The sequence below is a fragment of the Strongylocentrotus purpuratus genome, unplaced genomic scaffold, assembly GCF_000002235.5.
Source record: "Strongylocentrotus purpuratus isolate Spur 01 unplaced genomic scaffold, Spur_5.0 spur5_scaffold_11, whole genome shotgun sequence".
NCBI lineage: Eukaryota > Metazoa > Echinodermata > Echinoidea > Camarodonta > Strongylocentrotidae > Strongylocentrotus > Strongylocentrotus purpuratus.
In genome coordinates, this window is record NW_022145596.1 from 770,502 (window position 1) to 794,368 (window position 23,867).

The following is a 23,867-nucleotide window of genomic DNA, read 5'->3' on the forward strand; positions in this document are numbered from 1 at the left end:
TGTTGTTGCTGTTGCTGTCGTGTATTCTGTATGGTGTACTCCCATGCTTTTCTCAATCGCTCAGACAGGTTGGTTGTGTATTCGAGGAGTGTCTTGCCAGATGACGATGGAGGGGGAGTTGAACAGGTGATGTTCGCAGGTGTACGGGCTTCCCTGCCATGCATGATGTAGTATGGCGTCAAACCTGTTGAGGCATGAGTACTTGTGTTGTACGCTAACTGGACTTGATTGATGTGAGTGTCCCATTCTCCTCCTTGATGAGAAATGTACTTCGCAAGTTGATCTTTGATGGTGCGATTACAACGTTCGACTATGCCAGCTCCTTGGGGATGATAGGGTGTCGATCTAGACTTTTTGATGCCCAATTTGCTGCATAGTTCTTGCACTAATCTGGACTCGAACTGTCGACCTTGGTCGGTGTGCAAAGTCTCTGGAATACCATGTTCTTTCACATATTCTTCAAACAGATGTTTGGCGATGGTTGGAGCAGTCTGATCTTTCATAGGGAAGATATTGACATATTTGCTGAAATGATCAGTCACAACGAGTATGTAGCGAAATCCTCGTCTTGTAATTGGAAGCTCAGCAATGTCGGCAAAGACCATCTCCAAAGGGCGAGTAGTGGTAATGGGACATAAGGGTGCTTGATGCTTAGGGGTTGGTAACCGGAAGGACTCACAAGCTGTACATGTGTTGCAGAAATCAGTGATTTCCTTGTTCATGAAGGGCCAATAGCACATTGACTCTGCTCTCTGTATTGTGCGATGAGCGCCGAAATGTCCGGATGATGGGTCACCGTGTAACTCTTGGAGTACCCTTGGAATGAGGGAGTTTGGTACGACAAGTTGGAATGAGAGATTACCAAGCTTGTCTTTCTTCTTCCTGTAGAGTATACCGTCTTGCAGGATGAATTTGGGATACTGCCACAAGAGACGTCTAACTCGGGGGTTGTGTCTACGGATCTGTCGAATGGTTGGCCGCTCACCATTGTTGACGCATTCGATGACTGTACTGATGTCTTGATCTAGTTGCTGTTCATGTTGAACATCTACATCACTGTCAAGGATTACACCACGATAAGGATGAAGGACGTTTGGTGCAGACTGCCTCGTTGAATCATTGGGAGTAGATGCGTCTGTTGATAGTCGTGATCTTGATGAACGAGTCTCGACTGCATTACACAGTGGATTGGTCACCATGTGCTTGAGTAGCTGATCCGTCAATCTTGGAGTGACTTGGCTCTCTTGACTCGGGCGTCTAGATAATGCATCTGCATTTCTGTGTGATTGTCCTTTCTTGTGAATAAGGCTGAACGTGTAGGAATTGAGTTCCAATATCCATCGTGTTCTCTTCCCAGTTGCATCGTCTTGAATTGGGAACTTCCTGAGAGCCAAAAGAGGTTTGTGGTCGGTCAGGATAGTGAAGTGTTGGTGTCTCAGATAATGACGAAAATGGCGAACAGCTGTAACAATTGCCCAGAGCTCTCGATCATAGGTAGACCATTTCTTCTGCGTAGCGCTGAGAGTTTGGCTGAAGTAGGAGATTACACATTCTTTACCATCTTGAGTCTGTGAGAGGACAGCACCAACTGCATGAAGGGATGCATCCGAAGATAGGATGAACTCCTTTTCAAAGTCTGGATAGGCGAGGAGAGGTGGATTGGTTAGAGCTTCTTTCAGATGTTGAAAAGCCTTTTCACACTCTGCTGTCCATACAAACTGTTGACCTTTTTGTGTAAGGGTCGACAAGGGAGTTGCAATCTTAGAGAAACTCGGCACAAAACGTCGGTAGAAAGATGCCAGGCCAAGGAAGGATCGGACATCAGTCGGTGTCCTCGGCTGAGGCCAGGACTTGACTTTCTCAACGTTGTTTGGGTCAGGTTTCACTCCTTCGGTGTTGATTATGTGGCCAAGATACGTAACTTCTTTCTTGAAAAAGCCACACTTTGAGGGTTTGAGTTTGAGTCCAGCGTCTCTGAATCGTTGCAATACTTCTTGGAGGTTCTTGCAATGATCATCAAAGTCTTTGCCCATGACTATGCAGTCATCAAGGTATACAAGGCATGTAGACCAGTGAAGGCCATGTAGAACGGCTTCCATGAGACGCTGAAATGTCATGGGAGCGTTGACCAGTCCGAATGGCATGACAGTGAACTGGTAAAGCCCTGTGCCTGTGGTAAAAGCAGTCTTCTCTGTGTCTTGGGGATCGAGCTTGACCTGCCAATATCCACTTGATAAGTCCATGACGCTGAAATATGCTGATGAAGAAAGGGAGTCAATTGAATCATCTTGGCATGGAATAGGGTGAGAATCTCGAACAGTTACTGCATTGAGTTTTCTGTAATCCACGCAAAATCTGTATGTGTTGTCCTTCTTCTTCACCATGACGATTGGGCTCGCCCATGGGCTGAAGCTCTCTTCAATGATGCCTCTTTGCAGGAGTTCGTCCACTTGCTCCTGAATTTCCACTCTCATTGCTGGTGAAGTTCGATACGCTCTCTGTCGTATTGGAGTAGCTGTGGTGGTGTCAATGTGGTGATGAATAATGTCAGTCTGACCAATATCCTGAGACGTCGTGCTGAAAATATCACTGTAGGTTTGAAGAAGATGTTCTGCTTTCTCGTACTCCGTCCTCGTGAGTTCTGAAGAAGGGAGAACACCAGCAACTGGTGACTTGTCTGTCACTTGTGGATCAGCGTCAGTAGTTACGCTCATGATCTTGTATTCCTCTTCGGTATCCCCAGTAATGGAGAAGAATTGACCAAGGCAGGTGTCTGCAGGTAAATCAACTGCTTCGTCAGAGGGATTAATGAGGCGTACTAGAATAAGACCATCTTGAGGCTTGAACAGAGATCTGGCACCGATAACAGGAATGTGATCTTGCAATGTTGGTTCAAAGTAGCCATCGTAGTCTCTTGGTGTGATGTCAAACTGTGGTGACGACAATCTTCCCTGGACATGAGTTTCGCAGCTTGGGGGAATCCGAGCTTGTCCAACAAGAGAAACTTTACATTTCAGCGGGGCTTGGTATTGCTGACGATCGATGAAGGGAATAACATTTCCAGGCATGTTGAACGATGTTGGCGATATGCAGGCATTCTGGCTGTCAATAAAGTCCCATCCAAGGACAACTGAATGAGTGATGTTGCGTGCAACAACGAACTTGTGTTGTGTAGCCTTGTTCCCTAAGTGCAGAGATGGTACGATTGTTCCAATGTTGTCTACCAGCCCACCTGTGATAGTAGATGCCATGGATGTCAACTTTTCTAACGGGCTCCTTTGCGATGCTGGAATGGATGACAAAAACTTGGCACTCAACAGAGAGATGAATGATCCACTATCTACAAGTGCCAATACATAGACATTGTCGATAACGATCGGGATGTAGGGCGATTTCTTTGGCGAAATAGGTGCTATTCGTATTGGGACCTTGGTTTGTGTAGTTGATGAATGGCCCTCTTCCTCAACTACCAGAAGTTTCCCTGCTGCTGGTCTTCAAAACGAACTTGACGATAGGGAGCCTGTCTATGGGAGTCAACTTGATAACCTGCAGTGGAAGGATGCTGCTGATTTCGGCTGCTAGACGATTCATAGGGCCGTCTAGAGGGTGAAGTCCTAGATTGATATGCGTAGCTCCGATTAGGGCTTGGAGATATGCGTCTTGCATATTCAGGAGATCTGCGTCCTGCATATTCTGGAGATCTGCGTCGTGAATATTCCGGAGATTGGTGTCTTGCATATCCTGGAGATCTCTGTCTTGCATATTCTGGCGACCTGTGTCTTCGGTAGTCACGGCTTGGTGACGGAGACCCACGACGTTCCATGTGTCTTCCCTCATGGGAGCGTCCTGATGGGCTGCCACCACGTTGCTGAGATCTGCTAGGCCTTTCAACTGTCTCTAACTTTAAGGACATCCTATCCAGCTTCTTTTCTAACTCGTTGAGTCTTGGCAGTAGTAGTCGTAAGACTGATGATTCTGCAGGCGTCTTGTCCTGGACCCGATCATCTACAGCTGCTACTATACCAAAATCGTGTGCTTGGTGTGCTCTTTCTACACGAAGTGCGATCTTCAAGGCCTCGTCAAAATCAAAGCCTCCGAGCTCGTGAATCTTAACTTGAAGCGGTTTGTCTACCCCGGCAACAAATCGTCGAAATCTCTCACCACCTTTTGCATTGTCATCATAAGATGGGAAAGCCTCTTCTACTAAGGAAGCAATGGCTGATGCAAACACTTCTAAAGGCTCACCTGGTTGGCGAGTCCGGGCTGTAATACAAGACTTGAATGTGTCAATAAACTGTGTCCGGCCGAAAACCTGAGAGATTTTCTCTTTCATCTTCTTGAAATCCTTCTTGTCCGAAGCAGACAAGCTCTCCCACACGATGAAGGCTGATCCTGCTAGTCTTGCCGGAAGGAGGGTGGTTAAGTTGATAGAAGTGTCCGAAAACGCCTGTGCAGCAACTTCAAATCGACGTATCCATTGACGGAAGTCTTCGCCGTTCTCTCCCGTAAACACTTCTGGCAATTCCATGCGATAAGATGCCATACTGTAGGAGTTATAAGCAATCGACTCAACAGATATGATCATCAACAAGATATCAACCCAGTAAAACTTACTGAATGAGTCAATGTGAGGGGGGGGGGGGTGGGGTCACTCTGAGTGCAGATGAAGAAAATGCAAACTCAACAGTTAAAATATCTGTGGCGAGCGGCTATGATGGAAGGAGGGTGTATTCTGCAACTGGTTACGTTGCTACGCCAACACTATGTAGAATATGCAGGTTGATATGGCAGAATGCTGTAATGTACGGCAGCCAAAGGCAGACTACGGCATACATGCAGACTGAATGTGATAAGTTGCTAGAAAAATACAGAACTGTATGGAGGGTGAAGAAAAAAAACCTCACTCACTGACGAAGTTTTTAATGTTTAGACGGGAAAAATATTCACCAAAATACAGCTCCAGTATGAAGAAGGGTAAAGGAAATCTCACTTACTGATGTAGGATGAATGTAGGAATTCACAAAAACTACTGATGTAGGAAGAAATCAAGGCTCAAAAAGTCAAGATGAAACTTCAGTAATTAATGAAGGAGGTTGAATACACACAAACACTAGCTGCCTCAGCTTAAAATGAAGGGAGGTCAATCAGTGAGAAGAAGGGTGATATATGCTCTCAAACATTCACATTCATATACAGATGGAGGGAGAATTTCACTTTGCAACTCACCACTAAAAACACTGCAGGAATTTCTACATATGAAGGAAGGCTGCAATTACAGTTTAGTGCAGAAAAACCACTGCTGGCACCAGTTGTAAAGTCCCACACAAAACAAAAGTGGTCTCACATGGTTGAGGACTTGAGCTGCACTATTAGATTTTATTCCAACCACAAAATGGCTGCCAAGATGGCTGACATGCAGTCCATCAAACAATAATAACCAATCACAAGATTGGACAATAAATAGGTAACCAATAGAAAAGCTTGTAAAAGATAGAGTGCCATGTGCCATGTGTGCTGGGTTGAATAGCTAAGAGATAAGGAAGAGTGTGTGTGTGTGTGGTGCTATAGCAGGTAATGTGCATGAGGATGAATGAATAGGGACAGAACAATAGAAGCCAAGAGCTAGCAGACAGGAGAGAATGAATGTAGGTCAGGAGTGCGCTAAAGCATATCGGAGTGGAAAACTAAATGTACAGTGTGAAATAAACAAGTAACCACTTTGATCAGTGAAATTAAAACCTTACACTAGTTGGTTTAACCTGACTTAGTATGAATATATAAAGATTTACTACTTCTACTACATAATAATACGACCATTATATAATCTAAATGCTTCATAAACATAACTAACACCATACAATAGATATATGTCACGTAGATACCTATGTTAAGCCTGCATCTCTCATGATAAGTCTGGTTTGATAAAATAGACTTAATTGGTTCTAATATCACTAATAACAATGTAATATATGAATTGAACAATTATAATTAACTTAGACAGACAGAATTGAAAGAGATTAAAAGTTGTAATTTCTTACCTGAAAAAGAAATGAAGAGGCTGGTCAGAATAAGTGTTTCCTGTGAAGCATCAGGTATATAGAACTGATGCTATCAGGCAGAAACCACTGACATGACCAACGCCTTCGATTTGGTTTCGTTTTGGGGAGAGGGCGAAATATGAGTCACCACTTCTTGGAAACAGGGGTTGGGTTTCTGCATCTTTGCAGCAAGCAGTGAAGAATGTGCAAACTTTTTAAGATACTGGTGTATAAAATATATGACAATACAAATAGGATATATGTATACAAAATTTTGAGGGAGGCCTATTTTCCAGGGCCTTACATATATATATATATATACCTGTATATATAAGATGGTAGATTGATGTCACAGTGAAAGAAAGGTTGGATAGAGAGAGAGACAGAGACCGAGCTAAAAAGAGAGAGCAGTTTAAAATTACATTTATTACATGTGTTACTACTTAAAGTGACTCTGTAATATTGTTGAAGTTTGATGAAAAAATTGTGTAAGTTTGGTATGAAATGCTACTTATTATATTCCATCTACTGTAGAGGATTAGAGAGAGAGAGAGAGATAGAGAGAGGGGGAGGGAGAGAAGGAAAGTGTTAAAACAGGGAGGGTAAAAGAGGAATGGAAAGAGTTGAGGAAAAGAAGATGATAGATGAATGTCACAGTTAAGAAAGGTTGGATAGAGAGAGAGAGAGAGAGATAAAAAGAGAGAGCAGTTTAAAATTACATTTATTACATGTGTTACTGCTAAAAGGTGCCTCGGTAACATTGTTGAAGGTTGATGAAAAAATTGTGTAATTTTGGTATGAAATGCTACTTATATTCCTTCTACTGTTCTAACCCTTTAACATGCAAAAAATCCTGAAAAAATTCTCAAACCACAAAGATATTTATGGTTTCATTTGAAGGTGTCAATGTGCAGCACCCTCTAACAGTAAATTCTCCCAACCATATTTGAATTTTTTCAACCTTTTTTCCATGAAAATAAGACATCAGGAATCGATCAGATCGGTTTTTCACAATTTTTATCATTAATGAGGCATCCTTTTTTTATTGTTTTTTAGACCAAAACAAATATTAAAGCATTCAAAACTGAGAAATATCAGCCCAAAGAGGTAGGAAAAAAGACAAAGTAAAAAAAAAAGAGAAAAAAGATTTCCAATTGAATGACCTATGTTTTGGCACCTAAAAGGCAATACAACTTTCTTTTTTTTTTATAATCCTAATGGTCTGTTTTCACTCAAATTTCCAGATTCTCTTTAATTGAAGTCACTTCCGTAGCACCATTTTCTCTCATTTGAACAATGTTACTAAGTCCCTTTAATAGTAGGTCAGACCTCACCAATAATGATAACAATAACAAGATTTTTCATTATAGGTACATCCTACAGTATGTACATGTAGTAGGATAAACCTTTAATTGAAAATACATGTATTCTATATTCATTATCAGTGAAGTCTGGCCAGCCCTTCAAGCAGCTACCGGGGGGTACTGTATGTTTTTGTCACTTTTGAAGAACTTTTTGGTCAGAGATTCCTTGAATTTATATCAAATAGCAATACAAAAACCATAGCAACAACATAAGCAATAATAGTAGACTACTATAAAGGACACATAAAATAGGAAATCATAATTCAACATTTAAGATTTTGCAATAAATTTATTTTACTGATCTCAATACTTGCATAAAAATAAATAATCTGTACAAATGATTTCTAAAATTACATAATTTCTTTCAGTACAAATAACATCTTAATACATGGCACATGGATTTGATTTTTTAGGATACTTCAAATCAGAATCTATTACAATAACTATTCTACATACATGTACAGGTTTGTGACACCTTAATCCACAAATATGTCACTCTTCTTATATTTTCAGTATTTTCAGTGCTTTGAGAGGGCCTTCGGTCCTGAAAAGCGCTGTATAAGAACAAGCTATTATTATTATTATTATTATTATTGCAGATTATAAAGGTGTAATCATCTGTTGTGCCGAGGGACGAAACAGTTGATTATTTAGTTAATCAATCCACTCAGTTTATTATGCAATTTATAATCTCTGCTTCCTACTATATACTAGATATATGATGTGAAATACTACTGTATCTCTCCTTACATGTATGTATCTCACTCCCTCACCCCACACTCTCACAGGTTTAATAATGGTTGGATCTGCCTCTATATTTTTGTTTCTTGTTCTCTCCTTTCTGTCTCGTTTCTCCCTCCCCCCTCCCCCCACCCCCTCCCCCCCCCCTCTCTCTCTCTCTCTCTCTCTCTCTCTCTCTCCCTCTCTCTCTTTCTCTTCATCATATTAGTAGTATACTCAACATTATTAAGCCCTTGGGCTGCAATGTGGAATTTAAATAAATACCAATAACTATACAGCGCCAAGGTGCAAATAATATTTATACAATTTAAAAAGAAAAATGGCAGTAGTATATGATGGTATCCATTATGAAAATGATACAAATAAACAGGGGGGGGGTGGTAGTCTGAAAACTGTATTATCTTTATGTTAGTAAAACTACGAGGTATGTTTATTGAATTAAATTGAAATTGCACATAATAAACATGTACTGGTGCTTGATCTTGGTATAGTTGTTCATTAACTTGACTCTCAATCTAAAGGCCCGGTCACACATAGGGCACGCATGGGGACGCACGGTCAGCGCATTGGAAATTTGCAATTTTGGCCAGTGCGTTGTCGTTCGCTAGGTGTGCGTCATCATTTGTTACTCGTTCGTCGAGCGCGCTGGACCAACGCTGGACCAACGCTATGCATTTGTCGTCATTCGCTGTGTGCGTCGGGATTTTACGCATGAATGTAAACACCAAAAGGACGCCAGACATGCGCGGAGCACGCTAGATCAGCGATAGACCAACGCCGGACATACACAGAGCACACGCCCTGTATACGCGAAGCGCGCTAGCAACACGCTATGCATTCAGTGTCAGCTCGCTAGGTTCTCCCAAATCCTGACAAAAGTCAGGCTCACAACTTTTTTCAGATTTTCAATGCACCGGTAAGTGCGTCGTCTATATGTGACCGGGTCATAAGGGTTGAGGGTTCGAATCTCAGCCCGGCACCGACGTCTTTTGGCAAGACATAATCCACATTTACCACTCTCCATCCTGGTGTATATGGGTACCTGGCAATTGCAGGGCCCTCAGGAAGGACAGCTCTGCTTCTGATGAGGCCTCCTTGGGTAAACAAAATTATTATTATTATTATTATTATGATTGATGTCTCTTTAAAACTAGCACATCCGCAGCCAGCTATGCGCAGAAATTAACCAGCAACTTGCCTAACTTAGATGACAAGTAACATTGCCCTTACTGGTGAAGATTAGTTTTCAGAATACAGTCAAACCTGCTTTAGTGACCACCTGTCTACAAAGACCACCTGTCTACACAGGCCACATTTGTTGTTTCCCTTGAAAATGGTTTCTCATTGAATCATGTACTAAAGGAACCTGTCTACAAAGACCACCTGTCTACAAAGACCACTTTTTGTGTTTTCCTTGAAAATGGTTTCTCATTGAATCATGTACTAAAGGAACCTGCCTAAAAAGGCCACTTTTTGTGTTTCCCTTGGGCGGTCGCTATAGACAGGTTTGACTGTACCACCACAGGAATGTCCTTGTTAGGTTACACAAGTGTACAATCTTCCAAAAGAAAGCTGTACCGTATATGTTCTCATATCAACAAAATCATGTGAAATCTCACAGAATGTTCTTACTAGTATTTGGGGACATATATATGTACAAAATGATGGTTAGAAAATGTATAGTACTGGTACATAGAGTTGTTTATATCGTGCAACTCGTACATAAATCAACATGGTCTACTTGATTCTTCAAAAAATGTTCCTACTATTATTTTGGGACATATATATGTACAAAATGATGGATAGAAAATGTATAGTACTGGTACATAGAGTTGTTTATATCGTGCAATTCCTACATAATTCAACATAATCTACTTGATCCTTTAAACAACAACATTCTAGTTGATCCTCTCATGTGACAAATCCACTATTGGAATAGGCTGTGTTACATAGGTCACTTGTGTACAACCTTCTTTGAAAACAAAAGAGGTTCTGTGGCTCATCTTCTGACTCTGAATATGAACTTTGTTTTACGCATGGAGACAATGACACTAAATCATTTGCTTCATTGTGCCATGGCTTGACCCCATGACCTTCACATCTAATACCAAAAAAACAAACCACTATGACAACTCACTGATTCTATAACAATATATTAATCATAATATCCTCTGTTGGAAGCTAGTAAGGCATCAACTCTGTATACGTGATTTCAGTAGCTCGGTAGATGATGCAGGGTTGCCTAGCTTTCTTATTAATCATATGGCTTAGTGGTTTTATTGGATCCTGAAGTTTTATCATCTTCTCATTTGAAATGGACTATATGGTCTAACTACTTAACATAAATTATTTGTCTTTATTAGATTTTTGTATATCAGTTCACTACTTTCATTAAGAATTAATTATCTTTCATTCTAATGTTTTTATTTTATTTTTCAGTTCTGAATACCGGTACATAATAAAATCAGTATACATTCAAACAAACATGTAAATATTTTTTTTTCTTCAAACAGAACTGGCCATGGCTCAAAAAAAGGCAAAGCTTTATGCCTTGTGGGCCCTGACAATTAAGTACATGTACATGTATAAATTAAAGCAAAATACATGAAATAGGGGGTTCCTAGTGATTCAAAGGTATATCAAAGAGAAGAGAAGAATGATAGGTAGAGAGAGAGAGAGAGAGAGAGAGAGAGAGAGAGAGAGAGAGGGGGGGGGGGAGGAGGGGGGGGGGGAGAGAGGAAGATATAGAGGGAGGGGGGGTTGAAGTGAGAAGAGTTACAGATGATTGCACATTTCATGCTAATAAAAGCAGCCATAAACATTCATGATTAAACAGTATATTAAGAGAACAACATTTTTTCACTGCTACTTTGAAAGCAAACTCTGAGTGAATATTCATTTGATCCAAAGGCATGGAATTCTATATGTTCGGGCGACTATGAACATTTGATGGATAAGAATGTACATCTTTGTTTGTCTATAGAAAGGGTAGTTAGAACTGGAGACAATTGGCCATGGTAATGATGAAACATAAAGAGTGTAGTCTGTAAAAAGTTAATATCTTAAATTTTGAGGGTATTCAATTTAAAAAACAAGGGGGCGCTGTGATCTATATAGTGAAAACCAGTACAAATACGTTTCACCTTTTTTGATATCTTAGAATTGAATCGTTTAGACATTTGGAAATTCGCCCATATCACAGTACAGTATGTTATATGTTATAAATGGTAGCAACATAGTATTACCCGGTATACAGTATGAATGAAATGTGTAATGGTAGGTAATATTTCAATTTAGACAGAACCCCAACACTGCATGAAATAGTTTTAGATATATATTTGACATGGTCAGACCAATTAGATATATCCTAATAGTCTCATTTATCATTGACCCTGAGGGCCAGCCGAGTTGCTCCACAAGATCATCCATCATCATCATTACGTTGACCATGAAGTCATTGCATAAATAGCTCCCTCTTACTCCGTGTCATCTATCATTCGGATACTTGATACGACATCTGCTGTGAGCCAGCAGGTGTTTAATCATCTCCATTCACACAGAGTGGACCCCTATGGACATCAGCCTTTGCTCAGTGTTAGGGTGCTCCATCCCATGAGAGGGAAGATCAATGAATGAGAGCGAGCCAACGCCTTTAGGCTCTTAAAGGGATCCTGTAACTTTGTCTCAGATTCTGAAACAAAATCCTGGATTTAGCTCATGCTGTAATGATAATTATGAACCTTTAGGTCAGTCAGGAAATCCATGACTTTTACAAGCCGATCGCCTGCCTGATTATCAAGATATTTATGATTGGAATTACAAATTTTGAAAACCGTTCGCTGAACGGTTTTCATAACACTACAGTCTATTGGGGAAAACGAGTATGGTAAAACCGGTCACTCAAAGATTTTTACTTTTTTGAGGCACTTCTTGATCATTTTGAAGCGTGATTATTTTAGGGCTTCAATATTACACCATACCACAGACACTGATGACACGTAGGGCCGAGATTTAACATTGGTAAACGATCCCTTTAAGTATCAGACAACCATTTTGGGTGTCACGTATCTTTAGTATGCCTGCTATGATGAGAGCTAAAAGGGCATTAGTTCATATCCCGTACCACAGAGTGAGTGCCCTTCTGGCTCTTTACAGACCATTCCTTTGTAATCTATATTTTAATATTTGTTCTGATCCTTTACCCTTATGTCATCCGTCTTTTGTATGCTTGCTATGGAAGACATCTACTGTAGTTTCATGACATCGTCTTAGATCCATATCACAGAATCCGATGCTATACTGACCGGTCCTCTTGAAATAATCTAAACCTCGTCCAATCTTGATGATCCAACCATTATTAAACCTGCGAGAGTGTGAGATGAGAAAGTGAGATACATACATGTATGTAAGCAGAGATACAGTAGTATTTCACATCATATATCTAGTATATATATATATATATATATATATATATATATATATATATATATATACTTATGTAGAACAGCACTATTATAAATATATAATTATACAATTATAAATGTTACACACTCAATCAAATTTAAACAAGAATACACCTACTTCTGATCCTGTCAAATATAAATAACAATAAACGAAAGCAAAAACTAAAACAAATATCACGAAATTGAAATTATGTTGCATTTAGTGACACATATCAGCAAGCCATTTGGTAAATAATATCTTCAGGAGTTAGCCATTTAGTAAATAATACCTTCAGTAGCTAGCCTTTTAGTAAACAATACCTTCAGTAGCTAGCCATTTAGTAAACAATACATTCAGTAGCTAGCCACTCAGTAACAAAACATTCCGTAGCAAGCCATTCAAAAACAAAACCTTCAATAGCTAGCTCTTTAGGAAACAAAACCTTCCATAGCTAGCCATTTAGTAAACAATACCTTCAGTAGCAAGCCATTTGGTAAACAATACATTCAGTAGCTATAGCCATTCAGTAACAAAACATTCAGTAGCTAGCCATTTAGTAAACAATACCTTCAATAGCTAGCTCTTTAGGAAACAAAACCTTCAGTAGCTAGCCATTTAGTAAACAACACCTTCAATAGCTAGTTCTTTAGGAAACAATACCTTTAATAGCTAGCCATTCAAAAACAAAACCTTCATGAATAACAGCTTCTTACCTGACCACTCTATCATGAAGTGTGTCTGAATATGAGACTATCATCTCTACACTATGCTCAGCAAGACTTCTTTGCAACTCACCAAGCTTATTGTGCTGTAGATGTACGTTCTGGTAAAAAGAAATATATTCTATGCGTTTTATTTCTATAGTTTAGGCATTTCATAATTAAAGCCACTCTGAACTAGTTTGGCCAGGAGGGATTACACCTCCCACCAAGGACACCAATAGGTGGTTACCTTATTAAATCAGCTCTCAATCAACATAAGAAAAAGCGGCTCATGGGGGACCAATGGTCACCGATTCGGTACTTAGTGTTTGTTACATAAAGGGCGCAAGTAGTGCAGTGGGGCTTTAATGGTAATACACTATGAAGAATAACATGTTACATTAAATGCACATTTTCAATACATGTGACAATTTTCTTTTTTAAGATTCATTTTTTTCCCATCATATCTTATACAGAAATATGTACAATTTATGATACCATGTGCTTAGAGCCAGAGGAACATTAACACTGTGTGAGAGTAATGACTAATCACCCTTCTGGCTCTCAGCAGACGGTTACAAAAACATTTGTTTACACATACCGGTATTCAGATTGTTGACTATAAGCACTCCCTTGTTTACCCCTCCATTTTTAAACAAAAAGAAAAATTGAAATATCTGTTTAGAATTGGGGTGACAAATATCTCACTATTGCAGAAACATGACAAATGGATGTGGATTACTTTGAACTTGAACTTGAAATTGAAATTTATTTTCAGGGTACAACTTCCAAATTAAAAGCAAGCAGACATACCTCATCTCTGCCTGTTAACAGATGGATCCTTTTGACAGGTGCGACAGACATTACAAGAAGTTCACAGAATCTGAGAAGGTTATATATCTGATGATTGCTGCGGATGTAAGGATCTTCAATGTGAACCTCAGTAACCAATTCATCAAGATAAGGTGTAAACATGGAACGATAGCTGTGACCAGTTGAATCATTGGTGATCTGAATCGCCTGGTGATATTTGCCAGCTAAATGAAAAGAAACAGTATTATAAGAAGTTAAGAACATGCAATACTGGTACTTGTTCTAACAATCACAGCTGATGGTGCTTGAATACCGGTATGCAAAACACATAGGGTACACTTTAAAGATCATTACAACTGTACCTTGGCCAAAATCAATAAGAGCAGACTGGTTACTTTTGTTTTAAATTCTTGTTCTTTGAAGAAGGTAAATAATATTAAGAATGTCAGAGGTCATGTTGTGGTGAAATACACTTGCAGCATACTTGTTAATAAAATCACAGTAGAAATAACATTGTTAATATATTTTTATGAAACCTTGACAACGGTTTTAGTTTTTGGTAATGCTTGGTAAAGAATTCTTTTCTGAATTCAATGATGTTGACAAATACTGTAAAACCCATTGAGGAACTATCCTTTGAAGATGTATTATAAATAGTTCAAATTATGAAATATGCCTCACCTTCAATCTGAGAATCTACATGGTTTTTAAGCTTTTCAGCTCTCTCCATATACTGCTCAATTTTCTGTCTAAAAGCCTGCTTCCTGATCTGGTCTGTCGTCTCTACAGGTATTAAAAAGATAACTATGGTGTAACTTGGATATATACAGACTGATACATGAAATAAACAAAGGCTTTTAGACTTCTAGTATTTCATTTTTCAAGCTTTAAATGAGAAGGTTGATTGAAAGTAAACAATGACACAAGTGTTGTATGATGATGATCCCTATTATAGAGCTCTTCCTGTAATCTTGTAAGTCAACTAACAGAGAGTGATCATGGGAGGGAGGGTGGTAAGGGAGGGAGGCAGGGAAAGGCAGGGTGGGGTGGAGGTGGATTTGGAAATGATAACAGATTGAAAGAAGTAAAAAGTGGAGGATCTTCGTTCCAGATATTTCATGTGATATTTTCTTAAGCTATCTTTGTTTAATATTGTTTTAAATAGTACAATATTTCAAATAGGTGTTTCAAACACTACGTCACAAGATATAACTTTAGTGAGATTTCATAGAGAGAAAAAAATAATTAATATACATGTGCTTGTGTGTACTACGTAATAGCAAATTTAACACATACAAATTCTTGAATCATATAATGTTGAACAGAAGCCAGGTGATCAACCCATTAAAAAGCATTGAAAACTTCCAATATCTGTCTACAAGGTTCCATTTTAATTTCATTACGTTTAGTTATTTATTTATTCTATGTTAGCCAGAGCTAAACAGTGATACATCTGAAATACTAAATATACGAAATAAATCCAAAGAATGAATTTCATACTAACCTCTCATGACTTCCATAAGAAGTTTAATTCCTTCTTTATAGCAGACTAACGCTTCTTGTGCCTTGCCTTTACCATCCTGCTCTACCGCCCTCTTGAGGAGACCTATGGCAGAAGCTTCTACTCCACTCAGAGCTGAACTCATCTTTCATTGTTCTGTACAATGTCAATGCAGCCTGCAAAAGCAACAAGTTTATAGGTACAAAATAATATTACCTATATAGTATTAGATGCATATTATAGAAATATATTATGGTTTAGGGAATTAAATCACCTAAATAAAAGAAATAGAAATAGATTTCTTTCCTACCTTGTCTCGTAGAAACACCTGTTGAGTACAGATACTTGGAACATATATTATATCACAAGTAGTAGTTCAAATATTGCACAGCACCCGTAGAAAGAATATGTAAGACCATGTACAAAGTAATGACGCTTCTTCGCGAATTAAGTAAAGAAGAAGAAACTTATAATCTCTATAAAGTAATAAGGCCTCAGAACCGAGTAGAGAAACAAGCGAAGAAATAGGACAAGAATTAAGATGAAGCTGAATTAGCTTTGCTGTAGATAGACTCTCTAGAATACGTGTGCTCTATATGAACAGCTCAGGAGAAGTGATCAAAATAGGTGTGGCAAATAAAGCAAGCAAGTGTAATGTTCCTGTACAGTATAAGCTATACCAGTACATTAGGTGGTTGCACATCCCAACCCATAGGGTATGGAATGTGCTTGCCAGAGTAAGTATTTGTGGCACTCTAGTAATGCAACAGGTGTCACTAAAGAAATGAGTGACAATGGAATAAAAGGCTAGACTTCAAGCCACACAATAAAGACAAGACAATAATATTTACAAATGCAAAGTTCTCCAAAGGTCAAGTCACTACAGTAGCTCCCCTCTAGATTTGTTGTCGAATGAAAAGTAGCAACAAATCGATGAGGAAATATAGACCTACATGCATGTTGACTTGAAAATACGAAAATATGGTAATACTGTTGAAACACAGTAAGGTTAATATGCTTCACCCGACTTCGAAAAAATCCACGAACCTCACTGGCCATCTAACTTGACGACCAGACCTGGTCTTTCGAATCTCAGGAGTGTTCTGCTTCAGTGCAGGATCCAGTGCTAACGGAGCAGGATCCAGTGCTAACGGAGCAGGATCCAGTGCTAACGGAGCAGGATCCAGTGCTAAGTCTGCGGAGTTGGATTGCCGAGGGACTTGGATAGGTGGATCTTGACCCTTCTTAGATTGAGCAGGGAGATCTTGCTCCATGAAAGCTGGTTTAAGTCTCTCAACACTGACAGTTTCACGTTTACCATTGTAATCAATGGTAAAAAACTTGTCAGAGCGTTGAAGGACTCGAAAAGGCCCCCTGTAAGGAGGTTGAAGGGGCCCCTTGACTGCATCAACCCTCAAAAAGACGTGGGATGAGGAATGCAACTCTGGGTGTACCTGTGTAGGGGTAGCTCGTTGTTTGCGAGTAGGGGTGGGATGTAATTCACGCATCAGTCTCTTCAGTCTGTGGGCGTAATTAGCTGGATCGCCAGCAGAGTCAGTCTGTGAAGGAGACACAAATTGGGCCGGTAGCATGACCGTAGTACCAAAAACGAGTTCTGCTGCGGAACATCCCAGATCAGACTTGATAGCTGTACGTATACCCAGCAATACCAAGGGAAGGACCTCAGTCCAACGGACTGTGTTATGCGCCTTGAGAGAGGCTTTGAGTTGCCTGTGAAAACGCTCAACAAGCCCATTGGCTGCTGGATGGTATGCTGTTGTGCGAATGCGTTTAGTGCCAAGAAGATTAGTGAGAGCAAGGAAGAGTGCTGACTCAAATTGTCTACCCCTGTCTGTAGTAAGAGTAGTTGGAGCACCAAACACCGCTACCCATCTGGCCACAAAAGTACGTGCTACAGTATCCGCAGTGATATCTGGGATAGGTATAGCTTCTGGCCATCTGGTGTAACGATCCACACAAGTAAGAAGGTACGTGTTACCCTCTGAAGTAGGAAGTGGGCCTACAAGATCGATGTGCACATGAGAGAAACGCGCATCAGGTGAGGTAAAAGTGCCAAGTGGAACTTTTGTGTGTTTATGCACCTTGCATCTCTGGCATTCAAGACATGTTCTGGCCCATTTCCTGATATCATGATTAATACCAGGCCAAACGAAACGTTCCGTGATGAGCTTTTGAGTGGCCCTGATCCCAGGATGGGATAGTCCGTGGAGGGCGTCAAAAATAGCTCGTCTGTGTTTGACTGGAACAAGGGGTCTAGCAACACCTGTCGAAACATCACATAGCATGGTAGTAAGAGAACCAGGAAGCGATATAGACTTGAGCTGAAGCGAGGAGTCCTGTACTTCACTATCATCCTCTTGATCTTTCGCAATGGCTGCAAAATCTATGACCGAGGATGAATCAACTCTGTCGATACACAGACGGGAGAGAGCATCTGCTGCTGTGTTCTCCCTTCCTGCTATGTGGTGTATCTCAGATGTGTATTGGGATATGAAATCAAGCTGGCGGATTTCACGAGGTGAGTGTCGGTCAGGCTTTGAATTCAAAGCATGGGTGAGAGGTTTGTGATCCGTGTAGATGGTAAATGTGCGACCTTCAAGTAGATGTCGAAAGTGCTTTACACCGAGGTAGGCTGCTAACAGTTCCCGACCGAAAGTGCTGTACTTAGTCTCGGCAGGCTGTAGTCTCTTAGAAAAGAAAGCCAACGGTTGCCAAATACCATCTACCAGCTGCTGGATAGTTCCCCCAACTCCCACATCAGATGCATCAACCAACAGGCATAGAGGAACATCAATTCTAGGATGAACTAAAACGGCAGCGTTAGCTAACTGATCTTTAGCCTGATTGAAAGCAGAAAGTTCTTGTTCACCTAGGGTGATTGGTTGGTTCTTCTTCAATCTATTTTTCAACAGATCCGTGAGAGGCTGGAGTACTTCTGCACACCGCGGAATGAACCGTCTGTAGAAATTGATCAGCCCGAGGAACTCTCGTAGTTTGGTAAGTGATGTAGGTATCGGAAAATCACGGATGATCTTCACCTTGTCACTAAGTGGCTGTATTCCTTCCGAGTCAACTTTATGCCCTAGAAAGGACAGTAAAGGTACTCCAAACTGACACTTAGCGGGGTTGAGAATGATTCCATACTCTTGCAGGCGGTCAAAGAGTAAACGGAGATGTGTCTCGTGTTCGTCTTTGGTAGTACTAGCTACAAGAATATCGTCTAGATAAACATAGACGAAAGGAAGACCGCGAGTGACATCATCCATCAATCTTTGGAATGTCTGAGCTGCATTGCGAAGGCCAAACGGCATCCTAACAAACTCGAATAATCCAAAAGGGGTGGTTATAGCTGTCTTGTGGATATCGCTAGGCTCGACTGGGATCTGATGATATGCCCTGATGAGATCAATCTTGGAAAAGATTGTCTTGCCACTAAGTGACGCAGAGAAATCTTGCAAATGAGGAATAGGGTATCTATCAGGAACAGTACGAGCATTAAGCATGCGATAATCTCCACAAGGTCGCCAGTCCCCTGGTGTCTTCTTCGGAACCATGTGCAAGGGACTTGACCAGTTGCTATCAGATTGTCTGATAATGCCGAGTTCAAGCATGTGTTCAAACTCTGCCTTGGCAATCTGCTGCCGATCTGGAGCAAGCCGACGAGGGCGAGCTGAAGCAGGTGGGCCTCGAGTTTGGATATGGTGGGTGGTTGTATGCTTGACTTCTGAGTGCTTGTACACTGGCCGGGTGATGTCAGGATACTCACGAAGAAGGGAGTGGAAACGCTCCGAAGTATCTTGCTTGACATACACCGGGCTAATGATGCCTGTGTATGTACCGACTCCCTGTACTGTAAGAGTGGTGGTGGTGTCTATCAGCCGTCGATGTTTGATGTCGACTAATAGTCCATAGTTATCAAGGAAATCGGCTCCCAAGATAGGTGTAGGTATGTCCGTGACAACAAAAATCCAACGAAAAACTCGCCGCAACCCAAGATCAAGAGTGAAAGATCTCTGGCCAAAAGTCTTAATGGGTGATTTGTTAACAGCTTGAAGTTGGATATTTGTTGCACTTACCATTGCCGATTTTCCTAACATGGAATGAGGGAAAATACTAACTTCCGCCCCAGTATCAACAAGAAAACGCGTGCCTGATTGTTTATCATGAACAAAGAAAAGGCGACTGGGTTGAATGGTGCCAAGTGAATTAGTCGCCGCTATTCCTTGGCGGGCCCGTTTCCCTGGACATATCCAGGGCGGCTTTGTCCTGCTGAGTATGAACAAGGACTTATGCACTTCTGGGCTCGTTTGCCATGCTTCCAGTGGTACCAACATTCAGCCCCAGCATGTTGTTGATGCCGACTCGGGCTACGGGAAACTGATTGGCGAGGGCCGGAATTCTTCGGGCCTCGCTGTCGACTGCGACTTCTGCGGTCCTCCTGTATAGAACAAGTCAAGGCTTGCACCTGAGCAGCCAGTTGAGCAACCTGGGTAGAAAGTCGATGTACTTCACCAGAGTCATTGGGAGTAGCGCAAGCGTAAGTCTGCGCTGGCACTTCTTTAGGTAAGACATGAGAAATAGTAGGCGGACCAGCAACTTCAACAATTTTGTCGGCTAATGCCGCTAGCGCAACCAAGCTGACATCATCGCTTGTGGAAGCGAGAATCAACTGTACATTGGTTGGCAGGCGTTGCAAAAATAATTGCTTAAGTATACTAGTTTCCAAAGTATTAGAGCCTAATAATTGTTGCATTCTCCTAAGGAGTTGGGAGGGCGACCTATCGCCTAACTCTTCACTCGTCAGCAATTTGTTCAGACGCTTTTGCTCAGAGACAGAAGTTCGCTTAACCAGTGCTGCTTTTAGTATCTTGTACGGCTCTGTTTGGGGAGGGGCAATTAAAATATCGCGCACCTCTAGAGCTACCTCTGGTTGTAATGAGGCGACAACATAAGCAAACTTTGTAGACTCAACTGAGACACCTCTAGTTTGAAACTGAGCCTCAACCTGAGCAAACCAAATATCAGGATCATGTGCCCAAAATGGTGGAAGCTTTAAACTAACATATGAGACTTGAGGGGATGGCTCAGAAGCCTCACTAGGTAATACATTGCTATCAGTATCAGGCATGATAATGACGATGACAAGGTAGATTAGATCAACAGAAGAAAAAAAAATCTGGATCACGTCGGGGTCACCAGTTTAGGGAATTAAATCACCTAAATAAAAGAAATAGAAATAGATTTCTTTCCTACCTTGTCTCGTAGAAACACCTGTTGAGTACAGATACTTGGAACATATATTATATCACAAGTAGTAGTTCAAATATTGCACAGCACCCGTAGAAAGAATATGTAAGACCATGTACAAAGTAATGACGCTTCTTCGCGAATTAAGTAAAGAAGAAGAAACTTATAATCTCTATAAAGTAATAAGGCCTCAGAACCGAGTAGAGAAACAAGCGAAGAAATAGGACAAGAATTAAGATGAAGCTGAATTAGCTTTGCTGTAGATAGACTCTCTAGAATACGTGTGCTCTATATGAACAGCTCAGGAGAAGTGATCAAAATAGGTGTGGCAAATAAAGCAAGCAAGTGTAATGTTCCTGTACAGTATAAGCTATACCAGTACATTAGGTGGTTGCACATCCCAACCCATAGGGTATGGAATGTGCTTGCCAGAGTAAGTATTTGTGGCACTCTAGTAATGCAACAGGTGTCACTAAAGAAATGAGTGACAATGGAATAAAAGGCTAGACTTCAAGCCACACAATAAAGACAAGACAATAATATTTACAAATGCAAAGTTCTCCAAAGGTCAAGTCACTACAATGGTGAACAGTGAATCAATTCCAGCTATATTATCAATGCTTTAAAAATGTAGGGTATTATATTATTATATAGGCCTATAACTATAATATATGATATCTTCTTTCATAATCATAGATTACATTTTTATAAACATGTCGCCACACACATGCACTCGCACACATCTGCAAGAATCTTCAGCAGTGAAGGAGGCAGAATGGCAGATTATTTTGAAGAAGAAGAAGAGAAGATTTATATAACCTCACCCACCAGTTAAAATGGAGGTCATCATAACAACAGTGCTGCCGTTCCTTATTCCCAAATTCAATTGATTCCTACTTAATTTCTTGTCCTCTCCTCCTTCCCTCTCTATCTATTCCCACCTCTTTTCTCTTCTTCTTCGTATGTTAGTTATGAATCTGTCTCTATATATCTCCCCTCTCTCTCTCTTACTGTATTTTTTCTTCTCTCTCTCTCTCTCTCTCTCTCTCTCTCTCTCTCTCTCTCTCTCTCTCACCTCTCCTCTAATCCGTTTCACTAAAGCCTAATGTAGATCATGTCCCTCTTGGAATTGGGCTTGGCTTCTTCTTAGTTCTAGCACTAGCGACCACAAATGAAACACTACCCCCCCCCCCCCCCCCAGTAAAAAAAAAACCCACTGTGCATTAGAATCTAAGAATACTACTAGAAATCTATGCCTAGGTAGACCTAGATCTAGTAGGCCTGAATCCAGTAGGCCTATATCGTATACGAAACCAATCATAACATTCAAAACAAAAACACTGCATCAGTGCATGGTTCTTAGTATGTGGGACTGCTTGGAATATTAACTCTTTCAAAATAAACCATTTGCTCATCTGATAAGAACGTATTCAAATAATTACGTTGGATTTGATATTATGTAAGACATATATATCTACATTAGAGCATTACAGGAGTAAAATATGCAGATATATAACGATTTAGGGGGCATGTTTGCTTACCGGAAGTACAGAAAGCTGAAGCTATGCAAAATGTCCCATTTCCTAAATTAAATCTCGTCAAGCCAAAATTCGAGCAAGATAAAACTCGTTCCTCCATGTAACTGGTAAGATTGAATATATTTGTGGTTGACGCTAAAATACTTACTCAGGGGGGGGGGGGGGGGGGGGGGGGGGGGGGTAGTGAGCAGTTTTTTTTTAAACTCAACACCCACCCCCCCCCCCTCCCATTTGAGCACACAAACAAACCGGGGAAGGGGCCGTCCTAGTTCTTCTTTTTTTTTTAACAAAAAAAAACGGGTAAAATTAACATGTTTTTACCTGTGTTTTTGCCAGTAGAGGGGGCCCAAGGGTTGTATTCTGAACCCTGTGTTATCTCTAATATTGTTGTATCTTTGAAGATAAGATAAATTTGGTATTCTGAACATTGTTGTAACTTTTGTGTTATCTTTTGTTGTATCTTTTCTCTCATCTTATTGGCCGCGCCTGCGCTCATACTTTGGTGCGCTTGTAATTGTGCGCATTATTAATAAGTGGTATTTAATCCTCATTTGCATATGCGCACGGGAGATAATATTATGTCGAGATAATTGGTATTCTGAAAGTTGTTGTATCTTTTATCTTATCTTATCTTGCATGGTATTTACAACAATATTTACAACGGGTAGGGGGTTGTTGTATCTTTCGTGGTGATATAATGGCGGCAGCCGCGGCAATATTTTTTGCCCAGAACCAACTTCGTGCCAATATACGAGTTAGAAGAAGATTGTGTGTTGACCGGAAACATCACAGATGAGAACTTTCTAAGATATTACATGCTAGGATATGACGATTTTAATGCTCTCATTAACTAATATAGTGAAAGCGTGATTTGTCTTCATGATCCACGCGCGTAATAGTGCACGCTCAATTACTAATTACGCCCAAGATTAGTATGCGCTAGGCGCATCTTCAGATATGGCATAAAGTATTCCTATTGGTTGACCTACTTATCATGCTTATATAAAATAGATTTTGATTGGTAGGGTCCATAAAAATGGGCGTGTCATCAATGGTCAAACTGATAAGATAGAGGCGGTCCTTCAAGAGATAACACAGGGATAAAACAATGTTCAGAATACCAACTTACAACAATATTAGCGCTGTGTTATCTCTGGAAGATACAACAAAAGATAACACAAAACTTACAACAATGTTCAGAATACCGCCCTGGCCCCTCGGTCCCCCAGATCTGCCACTGGCATCAAATATACAGTGCGTCCCAGAAAAAACGAAACGAAAAATATTGACGTTTTATCATAACTTAATTGGAATTATGATGGCAAATTTTTGTAAAGCTTAGATCTTCCTCTTTCATTTGATGCAACTCATATGATGCATATTTTACGCATGAGTGATTAAAAAACAATTAAGAGAGGAAATCAAAAAGTCATTTCGCGGGCGGTAAAATTTCAATGAGA

At 40.4% G+C, this 23,867-nt stretch overlaps 1 protein-coding gene across 2 annotated transcripts; it reads right to left on the reverse strand.

Moving 5' to 3' along the window:
• Positions 1-8,815: 8,815 nt before the first annotated feature.
• Positions 8,816-22,489, reverse strand: LOC589308 (MIT domain-containing protein 1). Of its 2 annotated transcripts, XM_030980274.1 has the most exons (7): positions 22,411-22,489; positions 15,605-15,777; positions 14,782-14,883; positions 14,101-14,324; positions 13,300-13,409; positions 12,346-12,506; positions 8,816-9,238 (listed from the first exon to the last, which is right to left on the reverse strand). In XM_030980274.1, exons 2-6 carry the CDS (start codon positions 15,744-15,746, stop codon positions 12,353-12,355), a joined length of 732 nt encoding a protein of 243 aa, XP_030836134.1. In that variant the 5' UTR covers positions 15,747-15,777; positions 22,411-22,489; the 3' UTR covers positions 8,816-9,238; positions 12,346-12,352. The 2 variants fall into 2 exon arrangements, with proteins under 2 accessions (XP_030836134.1, XP_030836133.1); XM_030980273.1 differs by lacking the exon at positions 8,816-9,238 and having other exon boundaries at positions 12,072-12,506.
• Between the last annotated feature and the right edge of the window lie 1,378 nt (positions 22,490-23,867).

Coding starts and splice junctions, on each gene's coding strand:
- LOC589308 (XM_030980274.1), bottom strand. CDS start 15,746: ATGAGTTCAGCTCTGAGTGGAGTAGAAGCTTCTGCCATAGGTCTCCTC. Junction 14,325..14,781: donor TGTAGATTCTCAGATTGAAG/GTGAGGCATATT, acceptor CTTTTCATTTAG/CTGGCAAATATCACCAGGCG. Junction 13,410..14,100: donor TGTTAACAGGCAGAGATGAG/GTATGTCTGCTT, acceptor TCTTTTTACCAG/AACGTACATCTACAGCACAA.